The 18,572-nt window shown below is 43.0% G+C and overlaps 1 protein-coding gene across 1 annotated transcript in view; it reads right to left on the bottom strand.

Annotated features, from left to right (window-relative positions):
- Positions 1-18,572, bottom strand: part of ABCC3 (ATP binding cassette subfamily C member 3) — a 691,699-nt gene that overhangs the window by 205,772 nt on the left and 467,355 nt on the right. The window contains exons 19-20 of the mRNA XM_069200423.1: positions 14,723-14,906; positions 5,779-5,884 (exon numbers count right to left, since the gene is read on the bottom strand). Of these exons, the coding sequence (XP_069056524.1) occupies positions 5,779-5,884; positions 14,723-14,906 (290 nt within the window). The remainder of the gene's footprint in view (positions 1-5,778; positions 5,885-14,722; positions 14,907-18,572) is intronic.

The following is an 18,572-nucleotide window of genomic DNA, read 5'->3' as shown; positions in this document are numbered from 1 at the left end:
ACCAGATCGGAATCCAAGACAACGCCCTCAAATGGATTGCATCGTTCCTAACCAAAAGAACCCAAAGAGTCCTCCTACCTCCCTTCTCAACAAAACCCAAGAACATCATCTGTGACATACCCCAAAGCTGTCCACTGAGTCCCACTTTACTTAACCCTACATGACACCCCTGGCCAAAGTGGTCAGGAACCACGGACAGAACATCTCATATGCTGAAGACACCCAACACATCCTATCGCTATCCAAAGGCCCCTCCACCACGAAAGCCAGCTTCCACCACTGCATGACCAGCATTGCCAACTGGATGTAGGACAACTGCCTGAGACTCAATGCATATAAAACTGAAGTCATGATCTTCAGAAGCACCAACTCACCATAGGATGACCCCTGGTAACCCACTACCCTGGGCTCCCCCCACTCCCATGGCCCAAGCCCAGAACTTTGGCAGCATCCTGAACAACAAACCAACCATGATGAACTGGACTAACACAGTCCCCCCTATTTATTTCCTCAATATCTAAATACTACGCAAGATCTTTAAATGGATCCCGGTCTCCACCAGACGCTCCATCATACAAGCCCTCATCACCAGTCACCTCAACTATTGCAACACCTCATATGCTGGAATCATATGAAAACTTAAGAAAAGACTACAATTCATACAGAACTCAACTGCTATACTGTAGGAGGCTGGCCTGGCTTATAGTGGGTACCTTGCGGTACTTACACTCTGAGCCAGGTCCAGTTATCCCTTATTCGTAGAATAGAGGTGTTTCTAGCAGCTTAGGCTGATAGAAGGTAGCTATGGCAAAGCAGCTTAGGCTGAACTAGGAGACATGCAAAGCTCCTACTATACAACTTATGTCATATAGCACAATATCATAAGAAAAAACAATACTCAGAGTTACTAAAAATAAGGGTACTTTATTTTTATGACAATATGCCACAAGTATCTCAGTGAGTACCCTCAGTTAGAAGGTAAGTAATATACACAAGTTACATGTACACAAACCCAAAACAGGTAAGTAATAGTAAGAAGAGTAATGAAAACAGTGTAGAATTACAATAGGATGCAATAGGTGAACATAGGTCTAGGGGCAACAGAAACCATATAATCCAAAAGTGGAATGCTAATCACAAATGGACCCCAGACCTATGGGAGCTTGTAGAGTGGCGCTGGGACTGTAAGAAAACAGTCAGGGTGTCCAAGATACCCCACCCCAAGACCCTGAAAAGTAGGAGTAAAATACCCCTACTGCCCCAATAGGACACAATAGTCGTGATAGGGGGATTCTGCAAGAACCACAAACATCAGCAAAGCACTGAAGATGGATTCCTGGACCTGAGGACCTGCAAGGCAAGGGAACCAAGTCCAAGAGTCGCAATAGTGTCCAGGGGAGGCAGGAGCCCAGGAAACCCAGGATGAAGGTGCAAAGATGCTGCCTCTGTGTGGAAGAATCCAAGGATTCTGCAACAACGAAAAGGGCTAGGAACTTCTCCTTTGGAAGGAAGATGTCCCACGGTGTGCTGGATGTTGCAGAAGTGTTTCCACACAGAAATACCGCAAACAAGCCTTGCTAGCTGCAAGGGTCGCAGTAGAGGTTTTTGGGTGCTGCTGGGGACCAGGAAGGACCAGGATGTCGTCCCTTGGAGGAGGAGACAGAGGGGGCGCTCAGCAACTCTGAGAGCCCCCACAGAAGCAGGCAGCACCCGCAGAAGTACCGGAGCAGGCACTTAGAAGATTTGTGAACCGGAGTCCACTCAGAGTCACAAAGGAGGGTCCCACGACGTCGGAGTCCAACTCAGAGAGTTGAGCACTGCAGGACAGAGTGCTGGGAACCCAGGCTAGGCTGTGCATGATGGAATCCTTGGAGAAGTGCACAGAAGCCGGAGCAGCTGCCAATCACGCAGTACACAGGTTTGCAGTCTAGCGTGGGGAGGCAAGGACGTACCTCCACCAAACTTGCACTGAAGAATCACTGGACTGTGAGGGTCACTTGGACATAGCTCCTGTGTTCCAGGGACCACGCTCGTCAGGATGAGAGGGGACCCAAAGGACTGGTGACGCAGTCTTTTGGTGCCTGCGTTAGCAGGGGGAAGATTCCGTCGACCCACAGGAGATTTCTTCTTGGCTTCCAGTGCAGGGTGAAGGCAGACAGCCCCCAGAGCATGCACCACCAGGAAACCGTTGAGAAAGCCGGCAGGATGAGGCGCTACAATGTTGCTGGTAGTTGATTTGCTACTATGCTGCGGTTTTGCAGGTGTCCTGGAGCAGTCAGCGGTCGATCCTTGGCAGAAGTTGAAGAGGGAAGTGCAGAGGAACTCTGGTGAGCTCTTGCATTCGTTATCTGAAGAATTCCCCAAAGGAGAGACCCTAAATAGCCAGAAAAGGAGGTTTGGCTACCAAGAAAGGAGGATTGGCTACCAAGAGAGGTAAGAGCCTATCAGAGGGGGGTCTCTGACATCACCTGCTGGCACTGGCCACTCAGAGTAGTCCAGTGTGCCCCTAACACCTCTGTTTCCAAGATGCCCAAGGTCTGGGACACACTGGTGGAGCTCTGGGCACCTCCCCTGGGAGGTACTGGTCAGGGGAGTGGTCACTCCCCTTTCCTTTGTCCAGTTTCACGCCAGAGCAGGGCTTGGGACCCCTGAAATGGTGTAGACTGGCTTATGCAGAGATGGGCACCATCTGTACCCATCAAAGCATTTCCAGAGGCTGGGGAGGCTACTCCTTCCCAGCCCTTCACACCTATTTCTAAAGGGAAAGGGTGTAACACCCTCTCTCAGAGGAAATCCTTTGCTCTGCCTTCCTGGGCTGGGGCTGCCCAGACCCCAGGAGGGCAGACTCCTGTCTGAGGGGTTGGAAGCAGCAGCAGCTGCAGTGGAAACCCCAGAAAGGCAGTTTGGCAGTACCCGGGTTCTGTGCTAGAGACCCGAGAGATCATGGAATTGTCCCCCCAATACCAGAACGGTATTGGGGGGACAATTCCATGATCTTAGACATGTTACATGGCCATGTTCGGAGTTACCATTGTGACGCTATACATAGGTGACCTATGTATAGTGCACACATGTGATGGTATCCCCGCACTCACAAAGTCCGGGGAAATTGCCCTGAATGATGTAGGGGCACTTTGGCTAGTGCCATGGTGCCCACACACTAAGTAACTTGCCACCCAACCTTCACCAAGTGAGGGTTAGACATATAGGTGACTTATGAGTTACTTATGTGCAGTGAAAAATGGCTGTGAAATAACCTGGACGTTATTTCACTCAGGCTGCAGTGGCAGACCTGTGTAAGAATTGCCTGAGCTCCCTATGGGTGGCAAAAGAAATGCTGCAGCCCTTGGGGATCTGATGGAACCCCAATACCCTGGGGACCTAAGTACCATATACAAGGGAATTATATAGGTGTACCAGTGTGCCAATGAGAATTGGTAAATTTAGTCACTAGCCTGCAGTGACAAATTTAGAAAGCAGAGAGAGCATAAACACTGAGGTTCTGGTTAGCAGAGCCTCAGTGATACAGTTAGGCATCACACAGGGAACACATACAGGGCACGTACTATGAGCACTGGGGTCCTGCCTAGCAGGATCCCAGTGACACAAGGGCTAAAACAAACATAAATACAGTGAATATGGGGGTAAAATGCCAGGCAAGATGGTACTTTCCTACATATACTCACCTGACATTGCCACAGCCACACCCACCAAAGAGGTGGAATCGCCACCATTCACTGCTCTACCATGCCAGACGACCACTTAACCGTCATGGAACACCTCGTCTTCCAACTCAGAGTAGACAACAAAAACACCATCAAAGGCACCCTCTCCTACAGACCCCCTAGGCTTTTGCCATCTTGGATTCCAAGGTGGTGTGGCACACTGGAAGCTTCTGAATGGCCAGTGCCAGCAGGTGATGTCAGAGCCCTCCCCTGACAGGTGCTTACCTGGTTGGGTGACCAATCCCCCTTTTAGGGCTATTTAGGGTCTCTCCTCTGGGTGTTTCTTCAGATTTGGATTGCAAGACTCCATCAGGAATCCTCTGCATCCTCTACTTCATCTTCTACCGACGGAACTGCAGCTGAACACTCCTGGAACTCTACAAACTGCAACAAGGAGACAAAGACGACTTCTGCAACATTGTATCTTCATCTCCTCCCAGCAACTGCAACAGTTTCCAGGTCGTGCATCCTCAGAGAACTGCCTGTCTTCAGCCTGCACCAGAAGAACCAAAGGAATCTCCCGTGGAGTGACGGAGTCACTTCCCTGCTTCAGAAGGCACCTCTCTGCAGCAACGACCGGTGGCGTGGGTCCCCTCTCCAGACGACGAGCTTGGATCCAGCAACACAGGTGGTGGACTAAAGTGAGCCAAAAAGTCCCAAGGTCCAGCTGTCCAACTTTGGTGGAGGTGAGAGCTTGCCTCCCCACGCAAGACAGTACCCCCATTCAACGCGTGACTTGCATTTGCCAAGGCTTGTGTGCAATCTTTCAAGAAGTTCTTCATGCACAGGACAGCTTAGGCCCCCTGCTCTCCATCCTGCGACGCACAGCTTCCTGAGTGGTTCTCCGGCAGCGTGTGATCCCTTTGTGTCATGCTGCATGGGCCTCCATTTTCACCTCCTTTGTCCCCGTGCTGTGGGACTCCTGTGCATGCTGCCTGGTCTTCTGAGGGCTATCTGAGTTGCTGAGAGCCCCCTCTGTCACCCTCTCCTGGGTAGAGGCCACTAGGTCCCACCTGCTCCCAGGCAGCACCATTTTTCGTTAACCGCAAGCTCTGAGTGTCCCATGGCTTGCTGGCAGAATCCAGGGATGCAAACCAGACTGCAATCATCCATCTGACGTGGGATATCTTCTGCACCAACCAGGAACCCGCATCTGTGTTCTTGGGTGCATAACTGACTTTGTCTTCTCATCGGGTGGTTCTTCTTTTGCACCTTCATCTGGGTTGGCAGGGGCTCCTGTTCTCCCTGGACTCTTTAGTGCTTCTTGGTCTTGGTCCCGTCTTCCACAGGTCTTCAGGTTGAGGAATCCATAGTTGATGTCTTGCAGTCTCTTCTGGTTCTTGTATAATATTCTATCACAATTTTTTGTGTGTTTCAGGAAACTTACTGTGATTTACTCCTTTTTTCCTGGGCGCTGGGGTGGGTTCTATTACTTACCTTTGGTGTTTTCTTACACTCCTAGCGCCCCTCTACACACTAGACTTGCCTAGGTGGGAAACGAACTTTCACATTCAACTATTTTAGTATGTGATTTCTGTTCCCCCTAGGCCCATAGCAACCTATTATGATTTTCACTATTTGCGCTGATTTCTGACTGTGTACTTACCTGTTTTTGGATACTAGTGTGTATATATTGTGTATATTACTTACCTCCTAAGGGAGTATAGTCTGTAAGGTAGTTTTGGCATTTGTGTCACCAAAATAAAGTACCTTTATTTTTGTAACGCTGAGTATTTTCTTTTGTGTGTGAGTACTCTGTGACTACAGTGGTATTGCAAGAGCTCTTCATGTCTCCTAGTTCAGCCTTGGCTGCTCTACTACAGCTACCTCTAGACAGCCTGGCTTCTAGACACTGACTACATTTCACTAATAAGGGATAACTGGACCTGGTATAATGTGTAAGTACCTTTGGTACCCACAACAAACCAGGCCAGCCTCCAACAAGGAGTCTTTTAAGTACTCCTTTTTGTTTGAATGAAGTTCAAACTGAGTCCATTCAGAAAATCAGGCGATAACCAATATTCCCCAAATTTTGAAGGGCTTGTATTCCTACCTAATAAACTGCTTTCGAGCTTCATTTACAATAGGTTCATTATCTGCCAAATCAATATGGTTGCTGAGTGTTTCCTCAGCTAGTAAGACTTCTTCTTCTTCTAACACTACAAAAGAAAAAAATCTGATGTTAGCATGCATATCATAAATAAATAAAAGCATGAAATTACACGATAAACAATTTCCCAACATTCATACAAATATACCCAACATATTATTAGTTATCCCTTGAACCTTTTGTAATAGATCTCAATATATGGAATTGAACAATGTTGTAATGATGACAAATTAACATCTACTACATGACTACCAAAAAATACACAAATTATATATGTATATGTTTACTTGATATTACTGCACATCATGCAGTTATATAAAAACACATTTTATAGCAATGAGGTAATGCCCATTAAAGACTCCTCATCTTTCAATGGACATATCATAGTTTACTCGGAAATGAGGATTTCAAACAATGGGAAACCTACTCTCATCTGTTTTTCTTCACTGCAGCTAATTAGCCTCAAAGCATTGTTAAGTTATATGTGATATGCTAGAATATTTAATGTTAATTTTAGAGTGCACAGCTCTCCTGGAGGGTATTGCGGTACTAAGAAAGAGAGGTCTGAACTGGCAGAGTCTGAAGCCTAAATGAAGCGCCATGTTCTCAGTTTCTTGCAGAACTCAAGAATCGAGGTGGTGGCTCTGTTGTAGAGGGGGTGGTCACTCAAGGTTTAGAAGCGAGGTATGAAAAGGAATGTCTGCCACCTCTGGCTTTGCGTGTGCAGGGACTCTTGCAAGACAGAAGCTGTTTGAATGAAGGTTCCTGGTAGGGGTGTGGATGTTGATGCTGCTTTTGAGGTAGGAGGGACCTAAGTTGTTTGCAGATTTGTAAGTTTGTGTGAGGATATCGTAGAGCGCAATTTTGTGGCCAGTGAAGATCTTTGAGGAGCAGCATGATGTGTGTGTGGTGTGACAGCCACAGATGGGCTTGTCTTTGCTGCAGCATCACATGAGAGGTGCACTCACTGTGTGAGTTTGTGCTACAGCTGACATTAAGTAGGAGCAGGTGTAAGGAGGCACTTGGGGGGTTGGTGCACAGTGCTGCAGCAGGCTGCAGGGGTAGACAGGTGAGAAAAGCACAGAGAGAAATGCAGGAAGGCCATGACGGTGAGGGGGAAGGGTGCACAAGTAGTAGCTGGAGGTGACAAAATGAAAAGTCTGAGAACAGGAGTAAAAATCGAAGTAAAAAGCATTGGAAAGAAAGAGGCAAAGTGATGAGATAAAAATGAGGCAAAAACGGAGCAAGAATGAGAGTGCAGAAAGTGAGAGACAAAAATGGGCAAAAGGCACAAGAGCTGAGTAACAGTTTAAGTGCAATGAGCGAGTTGTAAAGACAAGCAGAAAGGGAAGAGAGAGCTAAGAGCAGAAGACAGAAGCACAGTTATACGAGGAGTACGAGACAGAGGAGAAAGCAGTACCATGAGGTAGGAGGTCTCATGTCAGTGTCAGAGCTGGGTCACAAGCAGTAGGCCTGTTTGGAGGACTAGGCACAGGTCAGTCAGACAGGTCCAGGTAGCATAACAGAGCACTTTGATGATGACAACCTCAATCCATTCAGCAGAGCTTTCATATTTTCCATTTGTAATCAATATTTAAATCATAAAAGGTAAAAAGAAAACACCTGAGCATTCCAATTTCAGTCACTGTCCATAGTTAATTCTACCTCGTTTCAACCATATCTCCATTCAACAGAGAGGCAGAGTTCCTTTCCAATATTTACCATTCTTAATTGCATTACTAATTATTTCCCCTTCTATTCATTACAGACAACCAAATGGCGCAGTCCAGTGTTTCACAGTGATTTCAATACACATTCCCCTTTTTGAAAAAACAACACCTTCTTCTGTGTTCATTTTGCTTAATCTATCTCACTCCACTGACTCAGAGAATGCAATACATTCTGCAAGTCAATCAGAATGCATATGCACAAGGTGCACTTCTCAATTAATTAACATATTCTAATGGGCATAACAACCAGCCTTCCTCTCGGAAAACCATAAAGTGTACTAGTAAGAAATTGGGTTATTGGTTGAAGGGAGTAAACCCCTTTAAAGTAAAAACCACAATTCTTGTCAGCGTGAACCACAAAAGACACTGATTTAAACTGTGCTTAACCATATGGTAGCTTTGCACAAAAACAGTCATACTTACCTTAGAGATACTATGTGAAGTATTTATGGAGCAAACAATCAGTAAAAAAGTGGAATAAATGATCTGACACCAACATTAACTAAATCCAATCAATAGAACCAGAGTTACAAATGTTTAAACTTTTAAGTGAAAAATTGAATTTAAAAGATTAAAGCACCAGTTACTGGCCTCAAGACACTGGGGCAAAGTCAAAAGCTATATCTGACCATGATGGAGTACAGTTCGAATACACAAGGTGGACTGGGCTGGGACTCAGCTCAAATTCTGAGGAAAGATTAATGAGAAGTTAAAGTTCAGCAGGGTAAGGCAACTGGCCATGTCTGAGGAGATGGCATCATCGTCAGGGAGCCAATGGACAAAGTTGCGTTGTAGATTTTTGCATTCAGACTATGTCACTTTTTTGGAAGCCGAAAATCTCCAGCAGGGCAAAGGTGCTGTAGCCGATGAGGGCTTTACAAGACCAGATATCCTTTTTGAGAGGATCCACTAAACAGGATTTACTAGAGTAGAGAAGAATGCAGCGAAAACTACTACAAAGTCAAGCTGATTAGCAATGCACCTCAGGTGGATAAGCAAGCAGGTAGATCCCAGTCTCCTGTTGACTCAAGCCACTTTTTGGTGGAAATGTTTTTAAGTCCCACTTTCTTGTTTTGTCTGGAAAAGCACCTTTAGCACCACTTCCAACGGTTCAGGACTGGTTGGACGTAAGTTGGGGGTCAAGACTAACTCCAGGCAGACGCCATATGCAGGGTTCAAGTTCTATGGATCTTGTTATGTCCCTGTAGTTCAGAGAGGAGGCCAGCCAACTACCCCTTGGAGTCATTCTGGTGGTCCTGGGATCAAGCAGCAAGGCACACTTCAAGCAGCAGTGCAGTCCTCTGAGGTACAAAGCAGGCAATAAGCAGCAGGGCAGTCCACTGAAGTACAAGGCAGAACTTTTGGGTTCCTATGCAGGTCAAGGAGTGTATTAAAGAGTGGCTCATTAGGTCCAATATATTTACCTGGTGAAGTGGATGGAACTTCTACACTACCCCCACATCTATTCCCCTGCTCAGGCTCCATGTGGTCTAGGGTGACAATAAGCTTAGAGTAAAGTTCCTTTGTGAGTCTTGTGGGGGTCCAACTTTCTAAAAGTGGCATTTTCAGGATTGTGACTTCACCATTGAAGAGAAGTTTAAATTGCATTTCTTTTGAGATCAAACATGACTGTTTCCAATCAAAATATTAGCATTTATTAAATGTGCTAAGTTAACCCAATGTAATCCTTTTAGAGAGGTAGGCCTTGCAGTAGTGAAAACAAATTAAGGTGGTTTCACTACCAGGACATGTAAACCTTGAAAACACATGCCCTACCTTTTAAATACAACCCACCTTGTCCTATGGGCTGTTTGGGGCTCTTGGTCCCCTTCCTTTGCAGGTCCTCAGGTCCAGGAATCCGTCTTCAGTGCTTTGCAGTCAGTTGTTGTCTTTGCAGAATCCCCTATCTCGACTTTACTGTCTTTCTGGGGTAGTAGGGTATATTTACTCCTACTTTTCAGTGTCTTGGGGTGGGGAATCTTGGACACCCTTAGTGTTTTCTTACACTCCCAGCGACCCTCTACACACTACATTAGGCATGGGGTCCATTTGTGGTTCGCATTCCACTTTTGGAGTATATGGTTTGTGTTGCCCCTAGGCCTATTGTCTCCTATTGCATTCTATTGTGTCCTACAGTGTTTGCACTACTTTTCTAACTGTTTACTTATCTGATTTTGATTTGTGTGTATATTTTGTGTTTATTAATTACCTCCTAAGGGAGTATATCCTCTGAGATACTTTTGGCATATTGTCACTAAAATTAAGTACCTTTATTTTTAGTACCTCTGAGTATTGTGTTTTCTTATGATATAGTGCTATATGATATAAGTGATATAGTAGGAGCTTTGCATGTCCCCTAGTTCAGCCTAAGCTGCTCTGCTATAGCTACCTCTATCAGCCTAAGCTGCTAGAACACTTCTAATCTACTAATAAGGGATAACTTGACCTGGCACAAGGTGTAAGTACCACTAGGTACCCACTATAAGCCAGGTCAGCCTCCTACAGACATGTTTTAAAGGAATAATTAAGTGGGAGGTGCAATCTGTACATGGAGCACTGCTTTACTAGGGACTTATGAGTAAGCCAAATATGCCAATTGGTTGTAAGCAAATTTTACCACATTTAGATGAGAGAGTACAAGGGCTTTAGCACAGGTTAGTGGTCCTCATGCCAGAAAAATTGAAATCGAGACAACAGAGAAGGCAAAACATTTAGAGGAAGACCATGCCAAAGGCTGTCAGGTCTAACTGCACTATACTAATCAGTCGCTCCTTTTCTCTGAAGCAATATGCCTTGTAATTCCATTTTCAAGAGCAGTTTACCTGGGAGCATTTTCCACTCAGACTACAGACTTGCAGAAGATGCCTTCTCACATGAGAACTTTACCATACAATATTTGCATGTGATGGGCACAAGTCATCACATCATGCGCTGGCTGTCAGACTCATTGTGACATCACACTGCGACGTCACTCACAACCCTTCACAAAAGTTGGGAGACAGACTTGACACGAAACTGCAAGGACAAAAAATGGGCTAGACTGCTAGCAAGTCCTACTCATGTGCCTCGAAATGCCAGATTTTGTCTTATACAATATTACATCGTACACAGAGCTTATTTAACCCCAGCTAAAATTAACCAATACTTTCATGGAAGAGATGCAGCCTGTCCTCATCAAGTAGATGCCGACCCCATCAATATGATGTAGGCCTGCCCCTCCATAAAACACTACTGCCATGGAGTGACACAACATCTCTCCTTATGCATAGGGAGACCTGCGCTACATACCTGGGAAAGCTGCCTCCTGGGTCTTCATTGCAGGGACAAAAAACATAGAGCCACAACACGTTTCTTAGATCTGGTATTCCTGGTGGCTAAATGTCTCATTACTCATTGATGGAAGTTCTCCTAACCACTGACAGTTTAAGTTTTGTCTCGTTCCATCTCTACATGGGCTTGGGCTGAGGGTTTAGAGCTACCTTGGGAGGACAGTTTGGGACTCCGCAAGTGCCCCATTTCAGCCCACTGGGACACCATCTTGATCGATTTACACACCTCCATACAACACGCTGATGCAACATGCAATTACACTACTGACATTGAAACGACTATAGAAGGAACCTCACACAGTACTTAAATACCTATTAACTTCCATTGCCTCGATTAGTCAGGTGACTTCTTGTGAGAAATTTTACAATATCGTATGTCAATGCTATGGGATTGGAGTGCTGGACAGTTGTTGAAGCTTACCCCTGTTTTCTTCTTCCCCCACCCTCACCCACACTTATTTTTTATTTCTTGGTTATAAAATCAATGGTAAATATAAAGATCTGTTTATTATCTATATCCTAAATGACCATATATTTATAATGTAATGTAATGAACTAACCAGCAGATTATTACATACACAACATGCTCATAAACCATATATAATAGATATAACTGTATACAGAAAAACATTATTTAAAGTCAAGACATAAATGTGTAGAATTTGTATAATGTATGAATATATACATTTAACACTGCTGTAAGTTTAAAGATTTCAATGAACAGATCAAACAAAAAAAAGAATAAGGTACACTGTTCAAGCTCCTGCATGCACATCATCGCTGCACTGCTGACTGTTCAGTGTTGGGAGGCCTACGGGTAGCCATGCGCTATATAAGTCTCACAGAATAGAATAGATTATATTGTGCAGTAGTTTTTTTTTGTTATTTTATACCTTGCTTAATATGCACCCTAGATGCTAGGAGTAACCTGGTAAGAATATCTATTGTCTTTATTTTTATCTCTTTTTAACTGAATATGATTTATTCTATTTATAGAGGGCATGGCTATCCAGAATGGTTTCCCCAGAGCTAGGGGCTGAACTGTTAGAAACTCAGCTAGCTATCATGTAAGTTAAGACTTTCAGGTTGTTGCGAGCAATAATCAAGGCCTTGATTTAAAAAGTCTAGGAATGGTGGCCAGTTTTCAATTAGAAGACCGAAAACTCTGGAGAGTGTATATGGTTTATCTAAATGTCTTAAGGAAATGGTTCCTGTATTGAGATAGAGTGACATATGAAACAGAGGCATTTCAATTCAACCCCTTAGTGATGGGGATCCAGTGGAAGTATGGAAGTACATGCTCAGCAATTCTTAGGATAAGATCACAGGTGACAGATGGATAATATGAGACACAGTGGCATCGAGGGGGGAACATATTGTCCAGGCTTAATGGCACTAGTGCAAATCCAGGAGATAAGAAGACTCCAAACACCAAAGAATGAGATGGGTATGTGATAATTATTGCAGAAAAAATGACAATTATCCAGTGGATGCAAACAACCAGGAGGTTGCTTGGAGAAAGATCGCAACAGAGGAAGATGTAGGCAACAACAAGGACACTGTACCAATGCCCTCAAATTTTTATTTGGAACCTGTCACAGAGTCGACCAATAAAAACTCTATTAGAAACCCATGTGTAATAAGCTGACTGCAGATTTATTAGAACCATCAATGTCTTTGTCTCTGATATGCTGAACCATTCAAGATTATTTCTTTCTATTTGAAAACATTGTCATGGAGCAGACTTTCCTTTGAGTTTGCTAAACTAAAACATACTATCTTGAGGCTTATAAGTGTTAGCTTCCCTACAGTTTTCCTTTTTCTTCAATTCATATTACCCTTGCTATTTTCTTGATACCTTCTTTATGCAACAGCTTATGAAGTCCTGCTTGTAACATTTCAATTATGTAGGTAAAGAATGTGAATGCCTTTTGTTTGAAGGATATATGAAAGCTGTGCTATTAAAATGCAGAAGTAGAACCTTTAGGAATAGTCCTTTGGGAAGAACTGCAAAGGCAAGACTCCTTATCTGGAAAACTGATCATCAAGCTACATGGAGGTCAGTAAAAATCTGTCTTCAACGTATTAGGTGTCTACAGAGAAGAACTAGCAGTCATAACCATTGGTTCTAGCTTGAGGTGGGCACTGTATTGGTATATAAACACAAAACACTCAGGTCTTGTTTCCTTAAATATATATTTAGTATGGGAAGTTGCATAATTACCAAAACAAAATGACCGTAAGAGATCTTGTTAGGAATTTACAACTGATAACACTGCTCTGCAAATTAGATAGCAAATGTTTTATGGAAGGTGCTGAAATGCGAGATTAATATAGATTTCTTGCTGCAGGCCAAGAAACAACCATGTTGAAATCCATACTTCAGTTTGTCTAAGGATTATAAATACCAATCCCTTTCTCAAGAGATATGTGCATGCTGCATTGTGACTTTTGTGGAATGGATCTTAGTGTTCCTTAATAACAGCTGTTTAAAAAAAGTTATACGTTTGATTCTTTCCTTCACTATTTGATTTCAAAGACAAACAGAGTTCTTCAAGTGAAACCACCATTCAAATAGGAGGGACCCGTTTGCTGCCACACTGTAGGACAACTGCCTAGCAAAGATGCCTTAAAACATGAAGAAAATCACATTCCATAATTCAAGAAGGCTGCAAACATCGTCAAACAACATGAGAGTTCAAGGATTCCTAGGAAAATCGTTTCTTTGTTGGGTGTCATTTCATAGTGGATTCTCCACAGATGTAAAGCACTTCGCCAGTCAAGACTAACATTTAATGACCACTGCCAGTCTATTCTTCCTCTGAATGATGCCGGTGCTGCAAATCATCCATCTTGATATCTACAATCTCAAAACTTCAATGAGAGAATATTTTGAACAATGTGCTACTAATGGTAGCACTTCTAGTCTCAGGGCGCTGCCAATTGCACTTGTGCAATAAGGCACCATATATGGCACAATTTACTTCACAGAAACACTTGGTAACAGTTTGGTAATGTGGTGAAAGTGGACCAAGTGAAAATCGTTTGCAAAAGTGCTTTCCCATATCTATGATATGTGAGTTACATAAAAAGGTGGGTCAGCAGAAAACAATGACAACCAAAGATTAGAAGCGAGGCTCCCAAAAGTGCTGTAACTGAAGTGAATGAGATACACTCCTTCCACAACAATGGAGTGTAGGAGATAAGGTGCAATCGAATGAAATGATCAACTTTCATGCAAACAATCCTGGTCGATGTTTGCTGGAAAAACATAATAGCATTCCCAAAAAAAAAACATTTTGAAATAGTAAAGGTGGTGTGCTTCTATAGAGGTAGGCAATTGAACTAGGTACAAGAAAAGACAAACTGTTTTAAAATGTCATTCTTTACAAACACAGGTGTTAGCGAGACTTAGCAGAGTCAATATGGGTTACATTTTGCAACTATACATATATATATATAATAATAATGTATTAGCATTGATTATGAAGTTTATCTTTTTCATTTTCTCCTGTCTTTCTTTTTCATTTTAAGATTAATGTTTATAGAAAATGCTGCTAAAAGCACACAATTCTATTTTGCATATTACCATTTTACTTCTATTTTATTAAAATTATGCAAGGACCAAGGGCATTTGAATGGTGCTATCATAATGGAGTGACAACTCAGGGGTCATAACAACAGTCCTTTTACCTTCCACTACAATAAGTGCTTCTATGGCTGAATGTAATTTAACAAAGGTGTATGCACTAAATAAGCTTTCACAAACAACTCTCACCACGTCACAGTTTAGGCAAGTAAAACGCAAAAAAGAAGAAATTAATGTACTTGTTAGTTCTTCTTCTGTTATGTCATCATCGGGAGCGTAATTTCTCAAGAATTCAGCAAAAGCACCATTTTGCTTCATGAGCTCCTGATACGATCCCATTTCAGAAATTTTACCGTCCACAATGACCAGAATATGATCCACTTGCGGGAGAAAACTTATTCCATGGGTCACTAAAACTCTAGTCTGGGAATAAAAAAAAATATATTTTTATTGTGTAATTTTACAACAATTATATTAAGTGCATGAAGTAATAACAACATATTTTTAGTAGACGAAGAGCTAGATTTAAAGTTTGAAGGATGAGTTAATCCGTCAAAAGGGGGAACATATCGCCTATTCACCTCAATGCAAGTGCATTACATCCAGTGCCACTCGTAATAAGGTAGACAGGATTCCTGTTACATTTTGTTGGAGTTACTCATCTACCAAACTCTAAATCAGGCCCGTAATTCTATGTTTTCATTGATAGCAAATAATAAATTAAGGGCTTCCTTATGCTGAGACTCCCTGAATGTGCAATTCTCGATTAGCGAAAAATACACAAATAAATCTGGAGATGTGTATTTGGTAACATGTTGCAATCCTAAATTGGACTAGGCTGTAGAAATGACATTCACATGATTTGATGAAAAGGCCTGAAGATAGACAATACTTTTACACATTTGCTGCATGATGAATCGCAGATTCCTGTGGCTTATGTCTGTCACTTTGAACTGCAAAGTCCCTAAAAGTAGAGATACTAAAGCAACTAGTTACAATTTGGTTCCCTAAAGCTAAACGAGTATTTAAGACAGTGGATTGAGGGAACACAGGGGGGGTCATTGAAATAGCAAATAGATTGCCTGATTCAATATTTACGGGGTGCACAATTTCGAGACATTCAGTTTCCAGACCTTGAATTGAGATATAAACTGGTTATACTAAATAAATGATTACTCCCATTCTGAGTTATCCAAATTCTGAATATGCGCAGTTTGTCCGCACAACGTGCATCAGGTTGTATTTGTGCAAGTAAAAACAACTCAGTATCAGACTGAATGGCTCCTTGAAACATTCCAATCACAGTTACTGGAGCAACAGGCATCTATTACAATTAGGGGGTAATTTAAAGTTGGGCAGACAACCAAAGGGTCTGCAATGTCATCGGAGGCTAGGATCTCCATTCTTCAGGGAAAGGACTGCCAACTATATTTAGAGACCAAAATCAGGCAGGAAAGGAATTTGATGAGATGGTGATAGTAGGTGGTAATCCTGAACCAAGGTACATCATGATATCAAAATATTTGTGCAGTGGCATGTCTTTAAAATTGGCATGGATTCTCGAGAGCCAAAAACATTACTGTGTCTCTGAGTGGTATGTAAGTAATATACATAATAGGGAGAGCGTGTGAGAGAGAACAACTGTGTCCACACAGCAAACACAAAATGCTCGCACTCCAGGATGTGTTTTGAAGAATTTATTTCATGGCAATGTTGGTCTTCATCACTGCTTCAGAAGTAAAGTGCACCATCACCTTTAAAAACAAGTGACTAACAATAGAAATAGAATAAATACCTAGAGAATTATACCCTCGCATGAACAATTGCATCAAGAAAAGTCTTCATTTTATTTTTTAAAGAAAGATAGAGATTATTAATCTAATTTTTTACAGAAAAAATGCATGACAAGTAATTTACCACAGTTTTACACACACACACACATATATATATATATATATATATATATATATAATACTATAATGTTACTTCCTACCTTGTAAACATCTGTTTATGGCATAAAGTGCTGTAGATTCACATGCTGTGCATATCCCTGCCATCTAGTGTTGGGCCAGGATGTGTGCAAGTTGATTTCATTCTGAATTTTTTTTTTGAGTCACAAGGCAGTGTGATTCCTCGGCTTGCTGCCACTGCACATTGTATTGAAGTACAGAGAGAGATCCATGCAAAAGAGGAAAAGAAGATAGCAAAAGAGACACCACAACAGCCACAGGCATCCAGGGAGGAGGGTGGGAACATGTGAATCTACAGCACTATATGCAACAACACAAACCGATGCTGACAGGTTAAGTAACATTTTCTGCCAAGCCATGTGTGGCTGTAGATACCCACGCCGTTTGTAGACTGTGAAGCAGTCCTCTAAAAAAGTGGTGGCTAGCATGGGAGTGTTGCAGTAGATTGAAAGAGTATATGAAGTACTGCTTGACCAACATTAGTGTGTTGGCATAATAGTACATCCACACAGTAATGCTTTGTGAATATGTGTGGTGTGGACCAAGAAGCTGCTTTGCATACATTAGCTATTGGGATGGTCCCCAGGAAGGCCATAAAGGCTCCTTTCTTCTGAGTGGAGTAGGCTGTTGGAACAATGGGTAGATTCCTTTCTGCTTTGGCATATCATGTCTGGATGAATGTGACGATTCATCTGCAATGCCTCACTTGGATAGAACCTTCCCTGCATAGGTTTTGGAGAAAGGAACATAGAGATACTACGTACTTCTGAATGGTTTAGTTCTGTCAATGTAGTACATTAGGGCAGGCTTAAAGTCCAAAGTATAGAAAGCCCATTCTGCAATAGAATAAGGTTCTGGGAAAAATACTGGAAGTTCAACAGATTAAGGGGAGAGACTACCTTAGGGAGAAGTTTGAGGTTCGTACAAAGAACTAGTTGGAACAAGGGATCTTCCATGGTTAAAGCCTGTAGCTCACTGACACGCCTGAGTGAAATGATAACAACAATGAATGCCACCTCAAGGGGCAATAGTGGAAGGGCTCAAACGGATGGTCTTAGAAATGGGTTCTTTGGTTGACAGTGAGGTTACCCCTGTTCAAGGAAGGACCCTCACTTTAGTCAGAGTAAAAGAGAATAACCCTCAGCTAACCCCTGCTTACCCCCTTGGTAGCTTGGCAGAGCAGTAGGCTCAACTTCAGAGTGCTAGGTGTAAAGTATTTGTACCAACACACACAGTAACTTAATGAAAACACTACAAAATGACACAACACAGGTTTAGAAAAATAGAAACAAGTTATCTAAACAAAACAAAAATCCACAATACACAAGTCAAGCTATTAATTAAAAAGCAAAAAGAGTCTTTATGTAATTTAAAAGACACACTAACACTGTTAGCGTGAACATGTACCTTGGGTGCGTCAAAAATAACCCCACACGGGCGACTGTGCATCAAAAAGGGCTTGCGATGAGTCGAGTCCACTCACGAGCGGGACCTTGCGTCGTTTCTCCCTGTTGTTGGGTCGGGGCGCATCGTTCCTTCTCTCTGCAGGAGAGCGATGCGTCGATCTGGTCAGCACTCTCAGGTCCGGGCAGGCCTTGCGTTGTTTTTACACGCCCAGCGGTGATCCAAAGACCACGCAACGCGGGTTGCAATCTCCCAGCCTCCATCAGTGATGCTGTGCGTCATTTCTCCTGCTCCATGCGTCGATTCTTCGGTCGTGTTTCCGGCGAGCGTTGATTTTCAGCCACGGAGCCGGTGGCACGTCGTTTCTTCAGCCGCAGATCGGAGTCGCGTCAGTTTTTTTTCCACACGCCAGTCTGTGCGTGGATTTCCTCCTCTTAGGCTGCCAGCTTCTCCTTTCAGGGTGTCAGGAACTGGAAGGGCACCACAGGGCAGAGTAGGAGTCTCTCCAGAGACTCCAGGTGCTAGCAGAGAGAAGTCTTTGCTGTTCCTGAGACTTCAAACAACAGGAGGCAAGCTCTAAATCAAGCCCTTGGAGATTTCTTCTCAAGATGGAAGGCACACAAAGTCCAGTCTTTACCCTCTTACTCTGGCAGAAGCAGCAACTGCAGGATAGCTCCACAAAGCACAGTCACATGCAGGGCAGCTCTTCTTCCTC

Source organism: Pleurodeles waltl, chromosome 7, assembly GCF_031143425.1.
Source record: "Pleurodeles waltl isolate 20211129_DDA chromosome 7, aPleWal1.hap1.20221129, whole genome shotgun sequence".
NCBI lineage: Eukaryota > Metazoa > Chordata > Amphibia > Caudata > Salamandridae > Pleurodeles > Pleurodeles waltl.
Note: the sequence above shows the minus strand (reverse complement) of the source record. Positions and strands in the feature narration are given on the sequence as shown.